Genomic DNA, 22,649 nt, shown 5'->3' on the forward strand with positions numbered 1-22,649 from the left:
TCAATTGATTTTGGATAAAGGCGCGTAGGCAATTCAAAGGGAAAATAATACTCTCAGCAAATGGTGCTGGAACAGTTGGATACTTACACGCAAATTAAACCGAGATACCACTGCTCACCTGTCAGCATGGCTAAAATCCAGAACACTGGCAACACCAAATGCTGGCGAGGAGGGAGAGTAACAGACTCTCACCCATTCAACCGCCCGTCGTATTTCAGTAGGTCTATTCCTGGATTCTGTATCCTGTGCCATCGGTCTAGACTTCCATCTCGTGGCCGCCTCTTCGCTGACTTGATGACTATGGCTTTGTAATAAGCCCCCCCCAATCAGGAATTGTCCTTTGTTCTTCTTTTTCAAAACGGGTTAGGCTATTCTAGGACCTTTGCAATTCTGTTTGAATTCTAGAATCAGCTTGCTCAGTTCTGTTTCTGAAAGTCTGTGGGGATTTTGCTCCGAATTGCATCAGTTCTGGGAAAACTGACATATGACAATGTTGCCTCTTCCAGTCTATGATCTTGGCATATTTGTCTATTTGCTTATCTCATCTTTATTCTAGGCATTGTTTTGTAGTTTTCTGTGTACAGGTTCTGCATACATATGTGTTCAGATTTACCCCTAAGCATTCATATTTTTGATGCCACTGAAAATGGTATTTTTTAAAAAATTTTTTTAACGTTTTATTTATTTTTGAGACAGAGAGAGACACAGCATGAATGGGGGAGGGGCAGAGAGAGAGGGAGACACAGAATCGGAAACAGGCTCCAGGCCCCGAGCCATCAGCCCAGAGCCCGACGCGGGGCTCGAACTCACGGACCGTGAGATTGTGACCTGAGCTGAAGTCGGATGCTTAACCGACTGAGCCACCCAGGCGCCCCTGAAAATGGTATTTAAAAAAATTTCAATTTCTGATAGTTTGCTGCTAATGTGTAGAAATGTTAGTCCTAGTAGCATTTTGGTAGAGTCCTTAGATTTTTTTTTTCATGTGCAGGTCACTTCAAAATGTTTCTTTCTTCCTTTCCAAGTAGTATGCCTTTTATTTTTTTTCCTTTATTGCTCAGTGACTTATTGCACTAGCAGGACCTCTGGAGCAACACTGGATACAAGTGCTGGCAGTGGACATTCTGGCCTTCCTCCTCATCTTAGGGAAGAAAGTATTCACTTATCACGATGACATTAAGGGTAAGTTTCTCAGTGGATGCCTTTTATCGGAATGCAAAGTCCTGTCTATTCCTTTTCCAAGTTTTCAATCATGAATAAATGCCGATATTTAGGAAACGCTTTTGCTTAGCTTATTGAGATGAACAGATTTTTATTTTGACGGTATATTACATTGATTTTCTAATATTAAACCAAATTTGTATTCCAATGGAATACTCAACTTGATCTTGATAGATCATCCTTACTTTGGGTCACAGGCTTCATATTGCTAATATTTTGTTGAAGACTTTTGTGTCTATTCAAGAAGACCACGTATTGGTCTGATTTCCTCCCCTTGTTGGCGTCTTTTCCTGGTCTGGCACGAGGTCAAAGTTGGTCTCCAAAAGTGAGTGCTCCTTTCGTCTCTATTTTCTGTCCATGTTTGTGCAAAATTGAGATTTCCTCCTTACTTGTTTCATAGAATTCACATTCAGACCTGGAGTTTCGAGGAAAGGTTTTTATTAACAAATTCAATTTGTTTAATTTCATTTTGAGTCACTTTTGGTAGCCTGTGTCTTTTGAGGAACTTTTCCATTTCACATAAGCTGTCAAATTTGGCATTTGACAGTTTTGCATAATATCCCTTTTTAAAAATTGTTGGACACGTAGTAACATTCCCTCTTCCATTCTAATTTTTGATCAGTCTCCATAGGAGTTAACCAATTTCATTGGTTTACTCAAAGAATCATTTTGGTTTACACTGTTTCACTATTGTTTGCACATTTCATAGGTCATTGATTTCAGCATATTTCCTTTTCTATTTCAGTTTTCTTTCTCTAGTTTTCAAATCTTAGATGGGTGATTTTGTCCTACATTCTATTTCTAATGTGTAAAATTGAGGTACAATTGACAAATATTAGTTTCAGGTGTACATGATTTGATATTTGTAGATATTGTGAAACGATCACAAAAGGTCTCGTTAAAATCCGTGTTACCTTTTTAATATAAACATTTCAAACTACACATTTCCCTCTGATATTGCTTGAGCTGCAACTCACAAATGTTAGCATGTCGTTTTACTTTTCATTCCATTAAAAATATCTTCTAATTTTGCCTGTAATTTTTCTCTTTGACTCATGGTGATTTACAAGTATGTTGATAATTTCCAAACATTTGGGAGCGGGGGGTGGGGGGGGGTGGGGGGTGGTTTCCAGAGATCCAAAATTGATTTCCAGTTTAATTCCATTGTTGTCAGAAAACATGATTTCAATTATTTTAAATGTATTGAGGCCTGTTTTATAGCCTAGTATACTGCCTATCCTTCTGAGTATTCCATATGCACTTGAAAAGGAAATTTCTACTCTCATGTTGCTGGGTCAAACGTTCTGTGTCAATTACATCAAATTGACTGTTCACATTTGTTCGTGTCCTATGTCCTGATTTGCTACTTGTTCTATCAATCAGTGTTAAAGGAGGGTTGAAATCTTGAACTATAATTGTAGATTTTTTCCATTTTCTATTCAGCAGTATTAGTGTCCTATATTAGTCCTATAAATACATTTCTGTTGTAATATACGTGTGTGTGTGTGTGTGTGTGTGTGTGTGTGTGTGTGCGCGTGCGTGGACAAAAGAATGATAGAGACCTGTAAGTATAAAGGAAGATACATTCTATTGGGAAAGGCAAACAAGAGAATATACAAACATGTAGAAGTTCCCAATGTCAAGGAAGAGCTTGTTTTGAAAATAGATGTTGGTCTACAGAACAATTGATTTATTACGTTTAAAAATAACATGTTGATTTCAATACGCCAATATTTACAAATTGGAAATCACACCCTCTGCAACTGTTTACATTTATAATGAACAGTTTTAAATGGCAGAATCAAAGCTCCATTGCCCATAGCAGTGCCCTCAGCTGTGCAGATCTTGGCTTTTTCCTCCCCACTCCCCCACTTCTCGCTTCTTCACTCCAACTTCCTTGGCCGATCACTTAAATACAGCAAGTACACTTGAGTCTGGTCTTCAGATCCATTTTTAGGGGTACCCCAAGACAGAAGTACCGGGAGTGGATGGTAATTTTTCAGAATTCCTATGCAGAGGTCAAAAAACATCCAAAGACCATTTTTTTTAACGTACATATTCTATTTTCCCCAAACCCCTCCACCTACAAATCTAATTATTTTTCCTTTCTTTTGCCTCTTTGCACTCTCTGGTACCACCCATCTCTTTGAAAAAAATAGGTTTGTTATGTTTCTATTAGCCTGTAGACTAGGACTTTATTGATTCTATATCCAGCCACATAACCTGATGGCTGGAACACGGATGACACTGAAATGTGACTACACTTAATTTGCAACCCCATCATTTAATAAGAGCTTCTAGGTACCTTATTTGCTTCATTTAACTCTCAAAACAGTCGTTAGGCATTATCCACATTTTATAGATAAGGAACGCCAAGCTCAGAGAGATCGCTGCTGCTAAACTGCCCGAGTGAAAACTCGAGTGGCAGATTGCAAAGCTCATGCCTGCCCTACGACTGCCAGGTCGCTGCTCACTGACACCGCCCCTCCACGGCAGGCACAACGCAGGGGCTGCAGGTCGGAGGCCTCGGATACGGAAGAGAAATCGAAGCTTGAATAACTGTCGGGGTTCGTAGAAACACAACAATGGAGAACCTTCCAGAAGAGGGAAATGTTAAGAAGGAAGCAAGCACAGTCTACAAGTGAGGCTGAATTGAAATGAACTCGAGATGCAGATCACACAGAACGGATTTGGTTTCAAATGGTCACCAGTGGCTTCAGAGAAGGAAACTGAAACCCACCTCTGCTAGGAAGAGACCATGGGCTCGAAGAACACGGGGTTTGCATCTCAGACCTGCCACGGAAGCCTTACCCGGGACAGGTGTCTAAGTGTCTGTACGCTTCAGCTTCCCTGTCCCGAGAACCTTCTTGTTTGCCCCCGAGCACACAAGCCTGAAATCGGGTTCTGCAGGTAACGTAAAACACCGGCTTCCTGAGAGAAGCAGGCACTCGGGAGGTCTTAATCCTCTGGCCTGGCAGTGACCGTTTTCCTGAATTACAATGAAGACCAGGTTAGCATCTCAGGGGCCAGAAGTAACCCCTCCATCGCAAGATGTGCTGAAGAACTAGGGGGACGGCAAAGAAATCAGCACAGGCGGGGATGGGACGGATACGGGGTTTCAAAAGGGGGTTCTCTCCACGTCATGTCACAGCCGAGAGTGAAGCTGGAGAAGGTCCAGCTCACTGGAGGGGAACTGGGGTGCTTCGTTTCAAACGTGTAGAGCATGCACGTGGAGAGGAAGTAAGTCAGTGAAAACACAGAGTATCAGTAAAAGGGCTTTACCTGCAATGAGGAGAGGAACCTAGCTCCTTTAAGGAAGTAAGTCAGAAGGACCGCACACAAGTACGAGGAAGCAGATTCCCCTGGCCACTACCACGCTAAGGATCCCTCCCGCCAGTGCTCCTTCTCTTCTGTCGGGGCAGCAAGGACAAAGTTATCTTTTCAAGAAACACCCTCTCTGGTTTACTGCTTCTACTTAAATACATAGATTTTTTTAATCCACTCATCTGAAACCTCTCACAATGGACTGACTTCTCAAAAACGAATTCATATTCTTAAACAAGGAAAGGCTCAGCCAACTCGTTGCTAAGACGTCAACCGATTGCTGATATACTCTATATTGAAAGGATAGGTGCATGAAAGTGATCTGGCATAGATTTTCTTTAAAAATCTAAATTAAAAAATTCAGACTTTCAATTCATACACACAGAAGCAGAGCCAAAACTGAGTAATCTAGGTATTAACGGGAAGCCTCCCGTTTGCTGGCTTCTAACAAGTAAAGGGATCCGATTACAATGTTCTCCAAGAACAAATGCACGTCGATTTAACTGTGGCCCCTTCCCAGGGACTGAGAAGACGGGTATCACTAGGCACAAAGGGTTTCTGTGTACGTGACAAGAACCTAGGCAACTCCACTATCCATAGGTTAAGGATGCTATTCGCTCCACTCTGGAGGGGAAAAGAAAAAGACACAAGTTCAATATCCGGAATTTAACCACAACAGAGAGAAGATTAGAGCCATTCTTTTTTTTTTTTTTTTTTTTTTTTTAACACGAATGAAAGACATAGTTATCAATCTTGAAATACAGGCATTAGCAAGTTTACTCCACACATGGAATACAGGCACTATTATTTTTTTTTTTACTTTAATATGCAAATTTAAGCAAGTATCCCAATCACCTCTACGAAAGCTTTTCATTTCCCAGTAAGACCTCTGACAAAGTGAATGCAGAACGAGTGAAATACACAGGACCTTATGTTATGTCTGTTGGTCTTTGGCACATTTATCAAGTTGGAAAATGTCAGAAGGCAATAAAAATTTCGAATGACTGTTTTGCACATTCTTTTAATCGTCTTTACATCAAAATATAAGGCCACAAAAAGGCAAGCTGAAATTTCAGGATATGTGGAATAGTTTTAATAAAGAGTTTTACATACAGTACCTTACATATAGAACAGTGTGTTTGCAAATTTAAATAATATCTGAATGTACAGTGGCATGTATTCTTATCAAAGATAAATTCAAGTTTACTGTGTATCAGTTCTACAATGCATTTACACAGATCGCTAGAACTGATAAACAGAATGAGGCATAAAATATTCAAGTGTTATATCATCAAATAGCCTCCTCTTAACAGTCTTTTTCCCCCTTTTTAAAAAAGTTTCAAAACCTGTACATACATTTTTAATTTTTAAAAACAGTCTGTTAAAAGGTAACATTTCATGTTAACCACCAACTCTTATAGTCTATAGTAATAAAACTAGATATGTGTAGATATAAATATGTGTAGACTATGTACATATGTACGTTGAGTGTTTGTTTCAAACAAGCACACGCGGACGCACACCTGCGCACAAAGCATGGTGGCACACGACTCACAAGGGCACTGGCAGACAGGAGGGCCCGGGCCCGAACTCCAGCAAGAGCTAACTCAGCAACTTATAGTTGCCTTTGGTTTCAGAAATTTGTCCATTTGTGACCAAAGCTAAACATTTTGAGTGCGCGTGTATTTTTTAAAAATAAAATTCATCTTCAGAAATGAAGCGTTTCCAGTATTCCACTACCAGCAGTTAAAAAAATCCACAGCCACAAATTGTTTTGACATTTTTGTCACTCCTCATCCCAGCTGAGGTTATTTACAACTTTTATCTGAAGGCAAACACCAAGCATACTCAGGATCAAGCTGTACGCCGATGCCTGAATACCGCATTCAACTCTACAGAGTACGTGTGTCCCGTGTAGGATATCGGGTGTCTGATGGGCTGACGGCCTATGTAAGACGTTGGGAGTAGAACTCCCAGGGTATTTAACGTTCTCTCCCCAGCAGCGTCATCGTCATTTGGCACGCTGACCCTTCTGTGAGCCATTCTGTTTACAATGAGCTTACTGCCTGCAAAATAAATTCCAATTGTTTGGCGTTTGTTTTTAAATATGTAATCATAATGAAGCAAGAATTCCACAACTGTTTTCCTGGGAACTGAGGCTTCCACTGTCAGTTTTCTGATTAAGGACATTCATCACCTAACAAACAGCTCATGATCCTATAGAAGTTTAAATACTCTAAACTGCGGTGCAGCCGGACGAACCGTGGAGAAGACAGTTCGTCTAAGCAACCTTACAGAACTCTCCGGAATTTCCATTTCCTCTACAATTGTGCTGTAGGCCAAACTCTGCTTCGTAACATGGACCTCTCTACTAAAAATTACATAAACACACCATACTTCTTTCTACAGGTATCTCGAGCTTCGTGTAAGCAACTATTCAAAACTCCTGCCAACTCGATTTCCTTGGCATAAGTTATATTCCACGTCATTGATCCCTGGCATAGATCACATTATCGTTTGTAGCTTGCTCATAAGCTTTTTTTTTTTAACATCAGCTTCCTTGATAAAGCTGTTCTTCATTTTCCTTTCCAAGGTGCCATCCTATTGATGTCACAAATCAGTAAATGACCAAACAACACTAAGCTTTTTATAACTATCCACGTAGCAGTCATGTGGATAATAAAAACGATCGCCTGAAGAGACCCACGTTCTTTTCATTCGGCTTTCACTGCTGTCATACGGAGCAAAGAGTCGCTATCTGCTGTACTTTGCCCATGTCGACTAGGAGCTGTTTGATATGGCGCTTAAGTTGGGGCAGTCTCGCAAGAGGATCCGGTGGCTCCAACTCCCCTGTGAAATCAAGCCAGCTTTCCAGAACTAAGAGAGAGAACAGAACAAGCAGATTGAAACGGCAACTGGGAGAAGTCACAAAATGGTGTAACTGGGAGGCTGGGGGAGGATGGAGACAGAGACGACGTCCCCTTCTCTAGAAGGGCCAACACACTCACGCCTGTCTAAGGGTATAGCATCCGTTACACCTATCCCACGAGAGTTCTAGTCCTTCTTGGTGACTTTGTTATTATTTTAGATAATTCTTTCCTTTATAGGTATAAGCTAATTTCATTTTGAACATCTCCTTCTACTCTCTTCTGGAACAGGAAATAACAGTTCCCTGTGCCTGCTGAAGCTTTCTATTATTTTAGATTTAAATCCTCTCTACTCCATTTTCAATGAAATTTAGCTACTCTCACCATTGTTTTTCTTAAATCAGGAAGTTCTTAACAAAGGAAAGGAGCTGGCAATTTCTCAGTGTCCCTTTCAGTCCCACTATTTTATCATTACTTTTAAAAATATGCAAGCACGTTAGAAGTCTAGGCAGAATACAATTAGTTATTCTACACTTTTTATTAATAATAAGGGACAGTGTCAAATTGCACATTTTTTTTCCCTTCAGAAATCTACTCAAAACATTACAGTAACAAAAAGCTAGCTTAAACCCAATGGAAGATGCTTTTGAAATGGTTTCCATTTTCTCTTTTCTCAGGGAAAAACAAAGCAGTAGGAGTTCTAATTTAGTGTGGGGTGAAATTTAAAAATGGGAATATAATCTATGTATGACGTTAGGAAAAAAAACCAAAACACTGGATTAGGAATTAGGTAATCTTACCCTATTTTCTCAACTTTCCTGTCTATACCCTCAGGCTCCTGTGTGATAAAAAACAAAACTATAAAAGAAAACCATTTGAAAATGTGTCTGCACACTTAAGGTTTACCTATCCAGCTTGCAGGAGTTTCCTATTGTTAATTTTACTGACCTACTGACCAAAGTGATAGCAAAGATACAGTGTTTTCCCCCATATTTTAAACATGCTTAAGGTCCGTAAACTAACTTCCAAAAAAAAAAAAAAATCACAGTTCAATGAAACTAATAAATATTCCATATGTGCTTTATACTGCACCCAGCAAATGGGCAGTATTTAATAAATATCCAACTTTAGCTTTTATTTATTTTTATTTTTTAAATTTAAAAATTTTTTTTTAAATTTTTTAAATTTACATCCAACTTAGCATATAGCGCAACACTGATTTCAGGAGATTCCTTAATGCCCCTTCCCCATTTAGCCCACCCCCCTCCCACAACCCCTCCCGTAACCCTCTGCTTGTTCTCCATATTTAAGAGTCTCTTATGTTTTTTTGTCCCCCTCCCTGTTTTTATCTTATTTTTGCTTCCCTTCCCTTATGTTCATGTATTCTGTGTCTTAAAGTCCAATAAATACCCAACTTAAAAAAAAAAAACAAGATAATATCCAGTCATACTGTCTTCAGCCTAAAAGACCCCGAACGCCATCTGTGTTAAATGAGATGTAAATGAGCAAGACGCTCCATCGGGACAGACAGGATCTACAGTTCCCTCCCGGTAATTCACATAACACTTCACATAATGTCTCTGTAACAACAACGAACACTTTACATACTAGAGTCACTGTATTTTAGTTCTTTCTTAAAATTACCATCGACTTCTTTTTCTATTAGGTCCATCCTGCTGGCAACTTCTTTCTGGACATTCTCTATGTGAGTAAGGAGATTGAGCTGCCACTGAAGATGTGCGTGTCCTGAGTCGTCAGTGCTCTTTTTATCATTATAAATAAATACCGTATTCCTTTCAGCCGGATTCTTCTCCAAAGAACCATTGGAAAAAAAACAAAATGGGGCGAAATATAATGTCATAACGGGAAAGACAGCATGAAACACCTCACTACCACAATGATCAGTGAAATCCAACCTGACTCACAGAACAGCCTTAGAGAAAGTGCTAGCATATAATTACATTTTATCTGCTGGTCCTTAGAAGAGCAAAAATGCCTTCCATGTCTCTCCACGATGCCTCGCACAGGGCCACACAGGGTGGAAGTCATTCAATAAAACATGCTAAAGAAACGAAGTCGCTAATTATACTCTGTAACTAAAAAGCCCAGCTAATTTTAGACTGACCCCTTCTTCGATTAATCCAAACTAAGGACATAAGTGGAGCGAAGGCAGAAAGCAATGATGGAAAAATCATGAAAACTGGCAAAGGCCAGTTTAAAGTCAAATTAACTGTAGGCTGTAATTAACTGCTGCAATTAAATCAATGAGGCAAGAGAAAGTTAAGAATCTTTTAAAAACTTCAAAAAAATGTAAACTGCTTAACACATACACAGAAAATCCGAACTGAGACTCACCAGAAAGAATTCATTTCATAAAAGGGATATGAATTTCACAAAATAATTTTTCACAAATATCAGGAAATGTAAGCTTCCCAAATTTATTTACCGTGATTTCTTGACGAAATAGGCCAGAAAAATAAAGGATTATTTTAGTGGCATTACTAGCTGAAAATCAATGAAAAATGAGGAAACGGCATCACTAAGACAATCCCTGTGACTAGGAAAGAAGTTTACAAATATTCAGTGTACAAAGAGCTATAAAAACCCACTGTATCGCCTAATGGAATTGATACGCAGACACAAATGAAATGTGCTATAGTTTTAAAAAGGTTAGAGCACCATCTTTCATCTGAAACACACAAAAAGAGGCAGAAAAATTATATCAACATATACACACCCGCACGCACGCACGCGTTCTCGCACACAGACAACTTCATTTGGAAAAAACCGTGGCTCATGGTTTTCGGAGGCATCTAAGTGCATTTATAAAACTGAGACTTGGGGCACCTGGGTGGCTCAGTCAGTTAAGCGGCCGACTTCGGCTCAGGTCATGATCTTGCAGTCCATGAGTTTGAGCCCCGCGTCGGGCTCTGTGCTGACAGCTCCGAGCCTGGAGCCTGTTTCGGATTCTGTGTCTCCCTCTCTCTGACCCTCCCCCGTTCATGCTCTGTCTCTCTCCGTCTCAAAAATAAATAAACGTTAAAAAAAACAAACAAACAAACAAACAAAAAACTGAGACTTGGGTTAGGGCAAAAGTTGACTGCATCTACAATTCTGAACTAGGGGATAATTAAATGTTCAAATGGCCAGTGTTTTCTTATAGAGAAGCAAAAGATGTTTTCACCCTAACCAGGCACCCGTGAACTTGGAAGTATAAGCATAATTTTACTGGGAATTCAGTTGTTTGATTTTAGAAAATTTTCCTACGTTCTATCCTATCTTCCAAGCCAAAACAAATGAGATAGTTCTACCTTGTCAGGCATCCCATCTTCTTTCACTGAATACTGTGAACGGTTTTTATCTTTCCTGCGGAATTCCTGTTCTTCTTCAAAACTACTAACATCGTCGTCGTCTGAGCTCCCGGGGTCTGCGAGAGATTTGCAGTCTTGACCAAAATTTTGTGGCTTTTGGTAGCTGTGCTCACTTGTTATGTAAGTTCCTTCCATTTTTAGGGGCACACGAGGTGGTTCTTTGTGGTTCTGAACGTGGTATTTCTTCTCCTCAACACTCCCTGTGTCTTGTGCTGTCATTTTTTTCTCTACCCCCGCAATTCCTTGATCTTGGTCTTTTCGCTTTCCAGAACAAGCCCAGAGATGGAGGTCGGGATGATGTTTATTCCTTACAACAAAGTTGGAGAAAAGAGCAGTTCAGGAAAAAACAAGTTTCAGAATGTAAGGTGACACAGGTAACCCTTCTTGTCCGTGCCTGTTTCACACCAAGTGTGCGCGCTCGGGCAGACTGACGTTGCACGCCAAGTGTGCGCGCTCGGGCAGACCGACCCCACTTCCCCACTGAAAACCTAGACTCCCGGGACCCGGGGACCCCGGTTAGGAAGAGGGCAGGGACTCTAGACAAAAGCAGACGTACGCTTTAGGTTAACCTGCCCCAGAACTTAAGCCAAAGTTGGAATTCTCACGATTTTACAGAAATAATACTGAGGTAGAAGAAAAGCATTGGTGAATGTAATTCTGTGGACAGTTCACAGCAATACTTGATATATGTGCACTTCTTTTTCTGACTTTTCACTGGATTTTTTAAAATTGTATGGCATGAAAAACTTTTATGTGAGTCCATTTTAACAGCTTCATCCAATCAAAAAGTGATACTTGCTCCTGATAAAACATTCAGGCAATAAATGTGTACAAAGGAAAAACCTCCCTGCGTGGCAATCATGAAAAACTGAGGCATAACCTTTCAGACATTTTCTATACACATAAAATTATATTTTACCTATTTATTTTTTTAACTACAGGTCTGACAAAGAATTTCTACTTTTGGTTTAATTACTCTTTTTAAAGGGGTAAGCATACACTTTCTCTTCTTACACACATGGGGCTCTCAATTTGCCTTCTTCGCATATGACACATGTGGGCAGCTTGCCACATCAGGACACAGACGTTTCCCTTAACTCTAGCAGCTGAACGGTATCAGTGTGCCACAGTCTGGGCTCACCAGCCAATCCCCCACCTACCGACGTGCGTGCGTGTGATCGCTGCGCACAAGTGGGGCTTTCAGTCAGATATGGAGCGGCTGGATAATGGGTACACGTTTTAAATTGGGAAGTAACTGCCCAAGTGGCCTCCAAAGAGGTTGTACTAATTACCTCCTCACCGACAGTCTACAATGACGTCCTTTTATCTACCCCATCCTCACTAAACATGTGAGCATGTGATACTGCACAGCTAATTCATCATTAAAATCCTTCACTGAGTACAACAGGAATTCTTTCATCAGAGGTGGTAAGAAAGGAGGATATTCAAGAGGCATAAACCTTTCAGAAGGCTCAATAATGTTGGTGAATTATTTCCAGATTAGATAAATACCCAGGGGTCAAATTAGTCTTCTTCTAATACCCAAGTATTATTTCTGAAATGATAAATTTTAACTTTTGAACCCTTAATAATTTAGTAACAGAAAACACTAAAATTCTTACCCAGTAAGAGACATAGCAGAAAGCTGGTTTTATAGTCTAACGGTCCAATGGGTCGAATCCTACTGTGCCACTGAGGATCCTAGACAAGTTACATAACCTCTGTCTTTGACTACCCACCTATCAAATGAGGTAGGATCTATTTTTCAGGCTGATTTTAAGGATGAAATAAAATCTCGTATGAAAGCACCGATTTCTGGCATGAAGTAGACTTTATTTTCAGACTTTCAATAAATCGCTAATGACAACAATTTCTATCATTAGAAATATTAACATAAAGAGAGGCCACAGACATGAGGCCAAATTGGTCCAGTTTAAATCCTTATCGAAAGAATGAATGCATTGAAATTCAAATTCCTATCAAGGACAACCAGGCTTTCATCTTTTAAGTTTACTTTTTTTTTTTTTTTTTTTAAGTAATCCCTACACCCAACATGGGGCTCGAACTCACAACCCTGAGATCAAGAGTCGCATGCTCTTCCGGGGAACCTGGGTGGCTCAGTCGTTGAGCGTACAACTCTTGGTTTCAGCTCAGGTCACGATCTCACAGTTCGTGGGTTGGAGTCCCGCATCTGGCTCCGTGCTAACAGCGTGGAGCCTGCTTGGGATTCTCTCTCCCTTTCTTGCTCTCTCTCTCTCTGCCCCTTCCCCGGCTTGTGTGCACCTGCAAATACACTGAACAAAGGAGAGTCAAGATGGTGGAAAAGTAGAAGAATTGGAATTTGTCTCATCCCTCAAACACAGCAGTCTTGAGGTCAGAACACTTGGAACTCCAGGAACCCAGGCTGCAGAGTGACGGACACATCTTCCCGGGTGTCGGGAGACAGCCTGGCAGGACAGAGGTGGGTGTTCGAAAATTGGGAGAGATAAAACGTGTGGCATAGGCATGGAGAAAAGGGAGCCCCTTTGATGGAGAAACAAAAGGAAGAGAAAGAGAGGCCGTGGAAGAGTGGGATTGTGTTTGGCCAAGAGAAAAACCTCTCTGGACCACAGACAGAATGAAAACTACAGCCTCGGGAATGAAGATCAGAGTTTTCAGGGTTGCACGACACGGTCTGGACCCGAGCCCGCCGTGTGCGTGCCCCTAGAGGGAAAAGGAGCTGGCCCCGGGGTTCTGTAATGATCTGGGGGCACACTGGGAGAGAGCAGTCCCCTCCCTTGAGTACTGTGAGAAGAGGGTATACAGGGTCAGGACAAAAGACCCCGCAGGCGCCAGCCAGAGGCCCACTGTCGACTAGGGGAGTGGCGCTATGGTTCTGGAGAACCAGGCCACATAGAGCGGGATCCTTTAAGACATCAGGATTTTAATCCCAGCCAAGCGCCTGGGAGGCACGGGAGACTGTGGAGCAGGACAAACCGGCTACCTGTGCCTGCGCAGCACTGAGAGGACAGCCTGAACAGTGTGGTTTGCGACAGCCCGTAGAGGGAGGATAGACTGGGGTGTTGCGATTTTTCTCCCCATCACCAACAAGGTGGAGTTTCAGGAAACAGGACGCGGCCCTGCAGTGGAGGGGGGACCTCACCCCTCTGTGCCCGGTAACTGCGTATCTACGAGAGACTGACACTGATCAAACCAGACGGACCCTCCTCCAGACCAGCACAGCCACCAGTCCCAGGCAGCGACACCCAACTGTCCTGCAGTTTTGCATTTTCTGATTTGATTTTTGGTCAATTCTTATTTTGAATGTGTGTGTGTGTGTGTGTGTGTGTGTGTGTGTGTATGTTTTTTTTTTTTTTCTTTATGTTTCTTTCTCTGTTCGGGTTGTCTGTTTAATCAGGCATTTTACTCTATCCTTTTTACACCTTTCTGTAACTCCTTCTTTATTTTCCTCTCTCTCTCTCTGGATTAAGCCTTATAGTTTCTTTGATTCTCTGCCTGGTCTTTCTTTTCCACCTCTGTCATCTCTCTCTTTGTATGGGATAAGGCTTCTTCCAGCCCCTCCTCCACCTTTTTCCATTTTTTTCCAGGGTTACTTTAAGAAACAAATCAAAGCACAGCTGGTGGAAGGTCCAAACCACCACTACGAGTAGGGAAATAACGCAACCAGAGTCACAACAACAGGGAGCATGCAAGACATTCCAAAAACACCTCCTGAAGGGCCAGGCCCTGGACAGTGTATGACCCCTTTTTAATATAGCAGTGCTCGCAGGTATAGGACACATAACAAGCTATTAAAACACATAAAAGAAAACTAGCCAAAATGACAAAACAGAAGAATTCTCCTCAAAAGAAATTCCAGGAAGAAATGACAACCAGAGAACTGCTCAAAACATATAAAAAAGGTATCTGAACATGGATTTAGAACAACAGTCATTAAGACTAATAGCTGGGCTTGCAAAAAGCATAGAAGACAGCAGAGAATCTCTAGCTGCGGAGATCAAGGACCTAAGAAAGACTCACAACGAATTAAGAAATGCTATAAATGAGATGCAAAATAAACTAGATGCAGTGACAACAAGGATGGAAGAAGCAGAGGGCAGAACAGAAGATAAAAATATGGAAAATGATGAAACTGAGAGAAGGAGGGACAGGAAATGACTAGACCACAAGGGGAGAATTAGAGACCTAAGTGATTCAATGAAACATAATAAACCTCACAATAAGGTTTATCTGAACAAGCTATAGCTGAGAACTTCCCTAATCTGGGGAAGGAAGCAGACATCCAAGTCCAGGAGGCACAGAGAACTGCCTTCAAAAACAAAAACATGTCAACACCATGACATATAGTGAAACCGCCAAAATGCAAAGACAAAAATTCTGCAAGTGGCTAGGGACAAACGGGACTTAATCTATAAGGGCAGACACATAAGGGTAGTAGCAGACTGGTCCATGGAAACGTGGCAGGCCAGAAGGGAGTGGCAGGAAATATTCAATGTGCTGAATAGGAAAAATATGCAGCCAAAAATCCTTTATCCAGCAAGGCTGTCATTGAGGATAGGAGAGATAAAGGCTTTCCCAAACAAAAACTGAAGGAGTTCATCACCACTAAACCAGCACTGCAGGAGATCCTACAGGGGAACTCTGTGAGTGGTAAGCAGCAAAGACTACAAAGGACCACAGACATCACAAGCACAAAACCTACAGATAACACGACACTAAATCCGTACCTTTCAATAGTCACTCTGAAAGTAAATGGACTAAATGCCCCAATCAGAAGACCTAGGGTATCAGAATAGATAAAAAAACCAAGATCCATCTATATGCTGTCTACAAGAGACCCATTTTAGACCTGAGGACGCAGGCAGATTGAAAGTGAGGGGATGGAGAACCACCTATCATGCTACTGGAAGTCAAAAGAAAGCTGGAGTAGCCATACTTATATCAGACAAATTAGATTTTAAACTAAAGACTAACAGGAGATGAAGAAGGACATTATATCATAATTAAGGGGTCTATCCCCATCAAGACCCAACAATTATAAACAATTGTAAATAAATATATGAAGCACTCAAATATATAAAACAATTAATTACAAACAACAGCAAACTTATTGATAATAATACTGTAATTGTAGGAGACTTTAATACTCCATTTATAACAATGGACAGATCATAGAGACAGAAAATCAATAAGGAAACAACGGCCTTGAACGATATACTGGACCAGATTGTCTTAACAGATACATTTAGAACTTTTCATCCAAAAGCAGCAGAATACACATTCTTCTCGAGTGCACATGAAACATGTTCTAAAACAGATCACGTAACAGCCTAGGTCACAAAACAGCCCTCAACAAATATAAAAGGATTGAGATCATACCATGCATATTATCAAATCACAACGCAACGAAACTTGCAATCAACCACAAGAAAAATGCATGGAGATTAAAGAACATCCTACTAAAGAATGAATGGGTCAACTGGAAAATTGAAAAAAAAATTTAAAAATATATGGAAGCAAATGAAAATGAAAACATGACAGTCCAAACCCTTTGGGATGCAGCAAAGGCAGTCCTAGGAGGAAAATAGATCACAAACCAGGCCTATCTCAAAAAGCAAGAAAGATCCCAAATGCAGAACCTAACCTCACACCTAAAGGAACTAGAAACAGAGCAGCAAAGAAAGCCCAAAGCCAGCAGAAGAAGAGAAATAATAAAGATTAGAACAGAAATAAACAAAATAGAATCCAAAAAAAATAGAACAGATCCATGAATCTAAGAACTGGTTTTTTGAAAGAATAAACAAAATCGATAAACCCCTAGCCAGACTTCTAAGAAGAGAGAGAACCCGAATAGATAGAATCACGAATGAAAAGAGGAGAGATCACAACGAACACCACAAGAATACAAACAATTATGAGAGAATACTATGAAAAATTGTATGCCCACAAACTGGACAATCTGGAAGACATGGACAAATTCCTAGATACCCACACACTACCAAAACTCAAATGGGAAGAAATAGGAAATTTGAACAGACCCCATAACCAGCGAAGAAATTGAAACGGTTATCAAAAATCTCCCAACGAATAAGAGCCCTGGCCCAAATGGCTTCCAAGGGGAATTCTACCAGACATTTAAAGCAGAGTTCATACCTATTCTTCTCAAGCTGTTCCAGAAAAATAGACACGGAAGGAAAGCTCCCAGACTCATTCTATGAAGCCAACATTACCTTGATTCCCAAACCAGACAAAAATCCCAGTAAAAAGGAGAATTACAGGCCAATATCCCTGATGAACATGGATGCAAAAATTCTCAATAAGATACTAGTAAATCAAATTCAACAGTATATTAAAAGAATTATTCACCATGATCAAGTGGGGTTCATTCTTGATCTGCAGGGCCGACTTAATATTCACAAATCAATGTGATACATCCCATTAATAGAAGGATAAGAATCATATGATCCTGTCAATAGATGCAGAAAAAGCATTTGACCAAATACAGCATCCTGTCTTAATAAAAACCCTCAAGAAAGTTGAGACAGAAGGAACATACCTTAACATCATAAAAGATATATACGAAAGGCCCACAGCTAATATCATCCTCAATGGGGAAAAACTGAGAGCTTTCCCCCTGAGATCAGGAACACGACACGGATTTCCACTCTCACCACAGTGTTGGAAGTCCTAGCCTCAGCAATCAGATAACAAAATGAAATAAAGGCATCGAAATTGGCAAAGAAGAAGTCAAACTTTCACTTTTCACAGACAACATGATACTCTACATGGAAAACCCAAAACTCCACCAAAAATCTGCTAGAACTGATACATGAATTCAGCAAAGTTGCAGGATATTAAGTCAATGTATAGAAATCAGCTGCATTTCTATACACAATAAAGCAACAGAAAGAGATATCAAGGAATCAATCCCACTTACAATTGTACCAAGAACCATAAAATACCTAAGAATAAACCTAACCAAAGAGGTAAAAGATCTGTATGCTGAAAACAATAGAAAGCTTATGAAAGAAACTGAAGAAGACAAAGAAATGGAAAAACATTCCATGCTCAGGGATTGGAAGAATAAATATTGTAAAAATGTCAATACTACCCAAAGCAATCTACACATTCAGTGCCATCCCTATCAAAATAACACCAGAATTTTTCACAGAGCTAGAACAAACAGTCCTAAAATTTGTATGGAACCAGAAAAGATCCCGAATAGCCCAAGTAATATTGAAAAAGAAAACCAAAGCTGGAGGCATCACAATCCCGGACGTTAGCCTCTACTACAAGGCTGTAATCATCAAGACAGTATGGTATTGGCACAAATACCATACACCATAGACCCATGGTAGACCCATAAATCAGTGGAACAGAGAATCCAGAAATGGACCCACACATGTATGGCCAACTAACCTTCGACAAAGCAGGAAACAGTATCCAATGGAATAAAGACGTTCTCTTTAGCAAATGGTGCTGGGAGAACTGGACAGCAACATGCAGAAGAATGAATCGGGACCACTTTCTGACACCATACACAAAAATAAACTCAAAATGGATAAAAGACCTAAATGTAAGACAGGAAACCATCAAAACCCTAGAGGAGAAAACAAGCAACAACCTCTTTAACCTCAGCCACAGCAACTTCTTACTTGACACATCTCTGAAGGCAAGAGAAATAAAAGCAAAAATGAACTATTGGGACCTGATCAAGATAAAAATCTTCTGCACAGCAAAGGAAACAATCAACAAAACTAAAAGGCAACTGACAGAATGGGAGAAGATATTCACAAATGACATATCAAAAATCTATAAAGAACTTACCAAACTCAACACCCGAAAAACAATCCAGTGAAGAAATGGACAGAAGACATGAATAATCACTTTTCCAAGGAACACATCCACATGGCCAACAGACACATGAAAAGAGGCTCAACATCACTCATATCAGGAAAATACAAATCAAAACCACACTGAGATACTACCTCACACCGGTCAGAGTGGCTAAAATTAACAACTCAGGAAACAACAGATGCTGGCGAGGATGTGGAGAAAGGGGAATCCTCGTGCACTGTTACTGGAAAACAGTATGGAGGTTTCTCAAAAAGTTAAACATAGAACTATCCTACAACCCAGCAATTGCACTAGTAGGTATTCATCCAAAAGATACAAAAATGCTGATTTGTAGGAGCACATGTACCCCAACGTTTATAGCAGCACTATCAACAACAGCCAAATTATGGAAAGAGCTCAAATGTCCATCAACTGATGAATGGATAAAGAAGATGTGATACACACACACACACACACACACACACACACAGGAATACTACTCAGCAATGAGAAAGAATGAAATCTTGCCATTTTTAACAATATGGATGGAAATGGAGGGTATTATGCTAAGTGAAATAAGTCAGAAAAAGACAGCATGTTTTCACTCATATGTGAAAATTGAGAAACTTAACAGAAGACCATGGGGGAAGGGAAGGAAAAATAAGTTATAAACAGAGAGGGAGGCAAACGATAAGAGGCTCTTTAAATGCAGAGAACAAACTGAGGGTTGGTGGGGGGGAGGCTGTGGGGGGCAAGGAAAATAGGAGATGGGCACTGAGGAGGACACCTGTTGGGATGAGCACTGGATGTTGTACGTAAGTGATGATTCACAGGAATCTACTCCTGAAGCCAAAACTACACTGTATGTTAGCTAACTTGACAATAAATTATTAAAAAAAAAAACAAAAAACAAAAACAAAAAACCTGAGACAAGGAAAAAAAAAAAGAAATAATAAAATGAAATGAAATACTTCAGCAAAGGACAAAAATAGATGAATCCGTGGCAAGATACGATTATTGTTGAACTTAAGTTATGAGTATATGGAGGTTCACTTCACTATTATGTGTGTGTGTACATTTTCATAATCATAAAAAAGTTAAATGCAGATTACCTAGTAACATTAAATATAAGTAGCAATAAAAATAAATAAAAGAAAAAAGAAAAGGAGTCATGTGCTCTTATAACTGAGCCCACCAGGTGCCCCTACAACTGGGCTTTTAAACAAAAGCTTTATTAGTTTAATAAGTTCATTCCTCCCTTGAGTTTTAGCATTTGCATGGCCTTTTTATAAAGAAATCCACATTCGGATTCATGACATAAAACAGAAGCAAATCCCATTCAAGGAACAATCACTGAGGACTTAGCCCCACACTAAGTACCAGGATGAAATGAGGCCCGAGCCCCCCCTTAAAGGAACTCCTGTTTAGTAAGAGGAGACAAACATGGGGAACAAAGTGCACCGAGGCGCACGCCGACACCAGGGTGCAGGCAGCTTGCCAAGAGGGTGTGATCAGCCCTGGCCGGGCAGGTATCGTGAAAAGGCATCTGCCAGAAAGATGGCTGAAGGCTGTTCTGGGTGTGGGTGTGGAAGGGCCGTACCTATGGAACAGCAGGCTTCATCCAGGGATTATGGTCTGGTAGAGCTGCGATGTTTGGGGAAAACCACTGGGGGAGGAAAGACTTGGCAACAAAACTGAACGGTCCCAGGGAAGGACTCAGAGTGCGTGCCGGAGAGCTCAGACTTCGTCCGCTGGGCCCCGGGAAGGCACGGTGGGATACGAAGCTCAAAGACAAGCTCATGTTCATCTTTTACTAAGCTCACAGTGGCAAGAGTAAGAAGGATGAACTCAAAGAGTGCGAGACCAGAGCCGCAGGGAACTCAGAAGTGTGACAATCATGCATGTGAACAGAACAGCCTGGGCTGGGAGTATGAAGAGACACAGGAACGCACTGAACCGTGTTAAGCAATTACAATGGCCAAGTGCCCTTGACGCACAAAGTTGAGGTGAAACCTGGACGGGGACAGAAGAAGGGGAAAGGACAAGTTTCTGGTCCAGGCAAGTTGAGTCGAAATGAAGAAAATCTTGTGAAGAACCAGCGAATCATCCTGTTTTTATATAAAATATTTTTTTTAAAGAAGGACTCTAGCCAGGAATTAGGAAGAACTGAAAACAAGGACTTCGAGAACACCCTGTTGTTACTTAGGGAGGCTCAGGTTTGGGGGCTGTTTTAAGGGAAAATTGTCTGCAATGACTAAAACACCTTCAGTGCACAGCACAGGGATGGATTATATGACCTGTTCCCTCCAAAGTCAACCCTAAAGTAATTAAAAAATACACTATTAAACCTACTTCATCTTGACACCATTCCTGAAGAAGGACACGAAATACAGGGTTCGCCAAGCAACTGCATTTAATTTTGTGCATGTGGCGAGCACACAGAACAGCGGGGCGGGGACTGTCACTTGTTGAAACACTGATGCAGTGTTTACTTTCAACCATGTTTGTTTATTCCAGGACAACAGGCACAAGACAGCTATTCACCCAAAAAGTTATTCATCTTTCCTTTTTTTAAAGACAAAATGTATTCAAATATCTCTTCTGTCTTCCAAGCTGCTAATCTGAACCTTCCAGAGGCTGACGACTACTCTGGATTAGGATACATGCCGCCTGTGACCCCCAGCTCTCCTCACTTACTTCAGAATTCCAATCTTCAGCTGTAGCCCGTGCAGGACTTCCGTGACTCCATAGACATCAGCAAGCAGGTGGTGTGTGGAAACTATCTTTTTGGCATTGAGATGAGAATAATTTTCCTTCAAAAACGATAACCCGCACATTCTCCCGTTATCCAACCAATCCTTATCATAGCGGTATCTTGCACTCCACCTCTGACCTGCAGATAAAGGGGACATTCAAATGACAAAGGATCCCACTTACTCAGATTCCCCTTCCACTGTCACCCCACTGACATCATTCGGAAAGCAAGGTGAGCTCTAGTACTAAGAGCAAATTCGAAAGAGCAAGACAGCGTTCTGAGGAGCTGGCGCTGTGATGCTCCTCCGCACTTTCAGATTTTCCGCCCGCTAAGAACACGGTCCGTTAGGGATGTGGTCAGGGGCTGAGGACACCTGCAAAGAACCCTGAGTGTACTGCTTTCCATTTTTTGCATATCTGTCATCTGTCTTCTAGGAAGGTCGAGAGGGCTGGAGAGAAACTAGACGGGGTGCCTGTTTCTCACACTCACATTTGTTTTTTTTTTGTTTTTTTTTGTTTTTTTTTTAATTTTTTTTTTTAACGTTTATTTATTTTTGAGACAGGGAGAGACAGAGCATGAACGGGGGAGAGTCAGAGAGAGAGGGAGACACAGAATCTGAAACAGGCTCCAGGCTCTGAGCTGTCAAGCACAGAGCCCGACGCGGGGCTCGAACTCACAGAGTGCGAGATCGTGACCTGAGCCGAAGTCGGACGCTCAACCGACTGAGCCACCCAGGCGCCCCTCACATTTGTTTTGAAGTGGATGAAATACAGAGACTTGCTTAAGTGGATGTTCGAACCCCTTTCCAAGACCTCACAGGGCCCTGTAGAATCTTGTATTTTCACCAATGCTAACTATATCCTATTAAGCTAGTTGCTTATGTGTCTGTGACCCCTACTATACTATGAGACAGTGGAAGGCTTGCTTAGAATCAATCCTCTTACCTCTTACCAGCATTTGGCAAAGAGAAGGCATCCAATAAATGCTGCTGAATGAGTAAACTGATGTCTACATTCATATAGCTCTGAATCATTCTCCAGCTTCTTAATGTTACTTTTTTTTTGTTTTTGTTTTTGTTTTAAAGATAGACAAGAGAACAATTTGGTAGGCTTTTATTTGAGAATACCTAGTTATTTTCTGCCTGGGCAGCTGAATGTGTACATAATATGCAAAACCTTGCTACTCAAAGAGCCTCTAGATGGAAGAAGGTGCTGGAGAGGGAGGCGAAGGGCACCGGTTTCCATCTCAGGTCTGTGCACACGGCACGCAGCCAACCCT

General features: G+C 41.0%; 1 protein-coding gene across 11 annotated transcripts in view; it reads right to left on the reverse strand.

The window, feature by feature from the left end:
- Window positions 1-5,238: 5,238 nt before the first annotated feature.
- PHF20L1 (PHD finger protein 20 like 1) overlaps window positions 5,239-22,649 on the reverse strand; it is an 87,159-nt gene continuing 69,748 nt past the window's right edge. For 7 of the 11 annotated variants that reach the window (XM_049632869.1, XM_049632868.1, XM_049632872.1 and 4 more), the window contains 4 exons: window positions 21,314-21,509; window positions 10,721-11,087; window positions 9,018-9,216; window positions 5,239-7,419 (listed from right to left, as the gene is read on the reverse strand). In XM_049632869.1, coding sequence (XP_049488826.1) covers window positions 7,277-7,419; window positions 9,018-9,216; window positions 10,721-11,087; window positions 21,314-21,509 — 905 coding nt within the window. In that variant the 3' untranslated portion in view covers window positions 5,239-7,276. The remainder of the gene's footprint in view (window positions 7,420-9,017; window positions 9,217-10,720; window positions 11,088-21,313; window positions 21,510-22,649) is intronic. The other 4 variants (XM_049632871.1, XM_049632874.1, XM_049632870.1 and 1 more) reach the window with 2 other exon arrangements.

This window comes from Panthera uncia, chromosome F2 (assembly GCF_023721935.1).
Source record: "Panthera uncia isolate 11264 chromosome F2, Puncia_PCG_1.0, whole genome shotgun sequence".
In the NCBI taxonomy this organism is placed as follows: domain Eukaryota; kingdom Metazoa; phylum Chordata; class Mammalia; order Carnivora; family Felidae; genus Panthera; species Panthera uncia.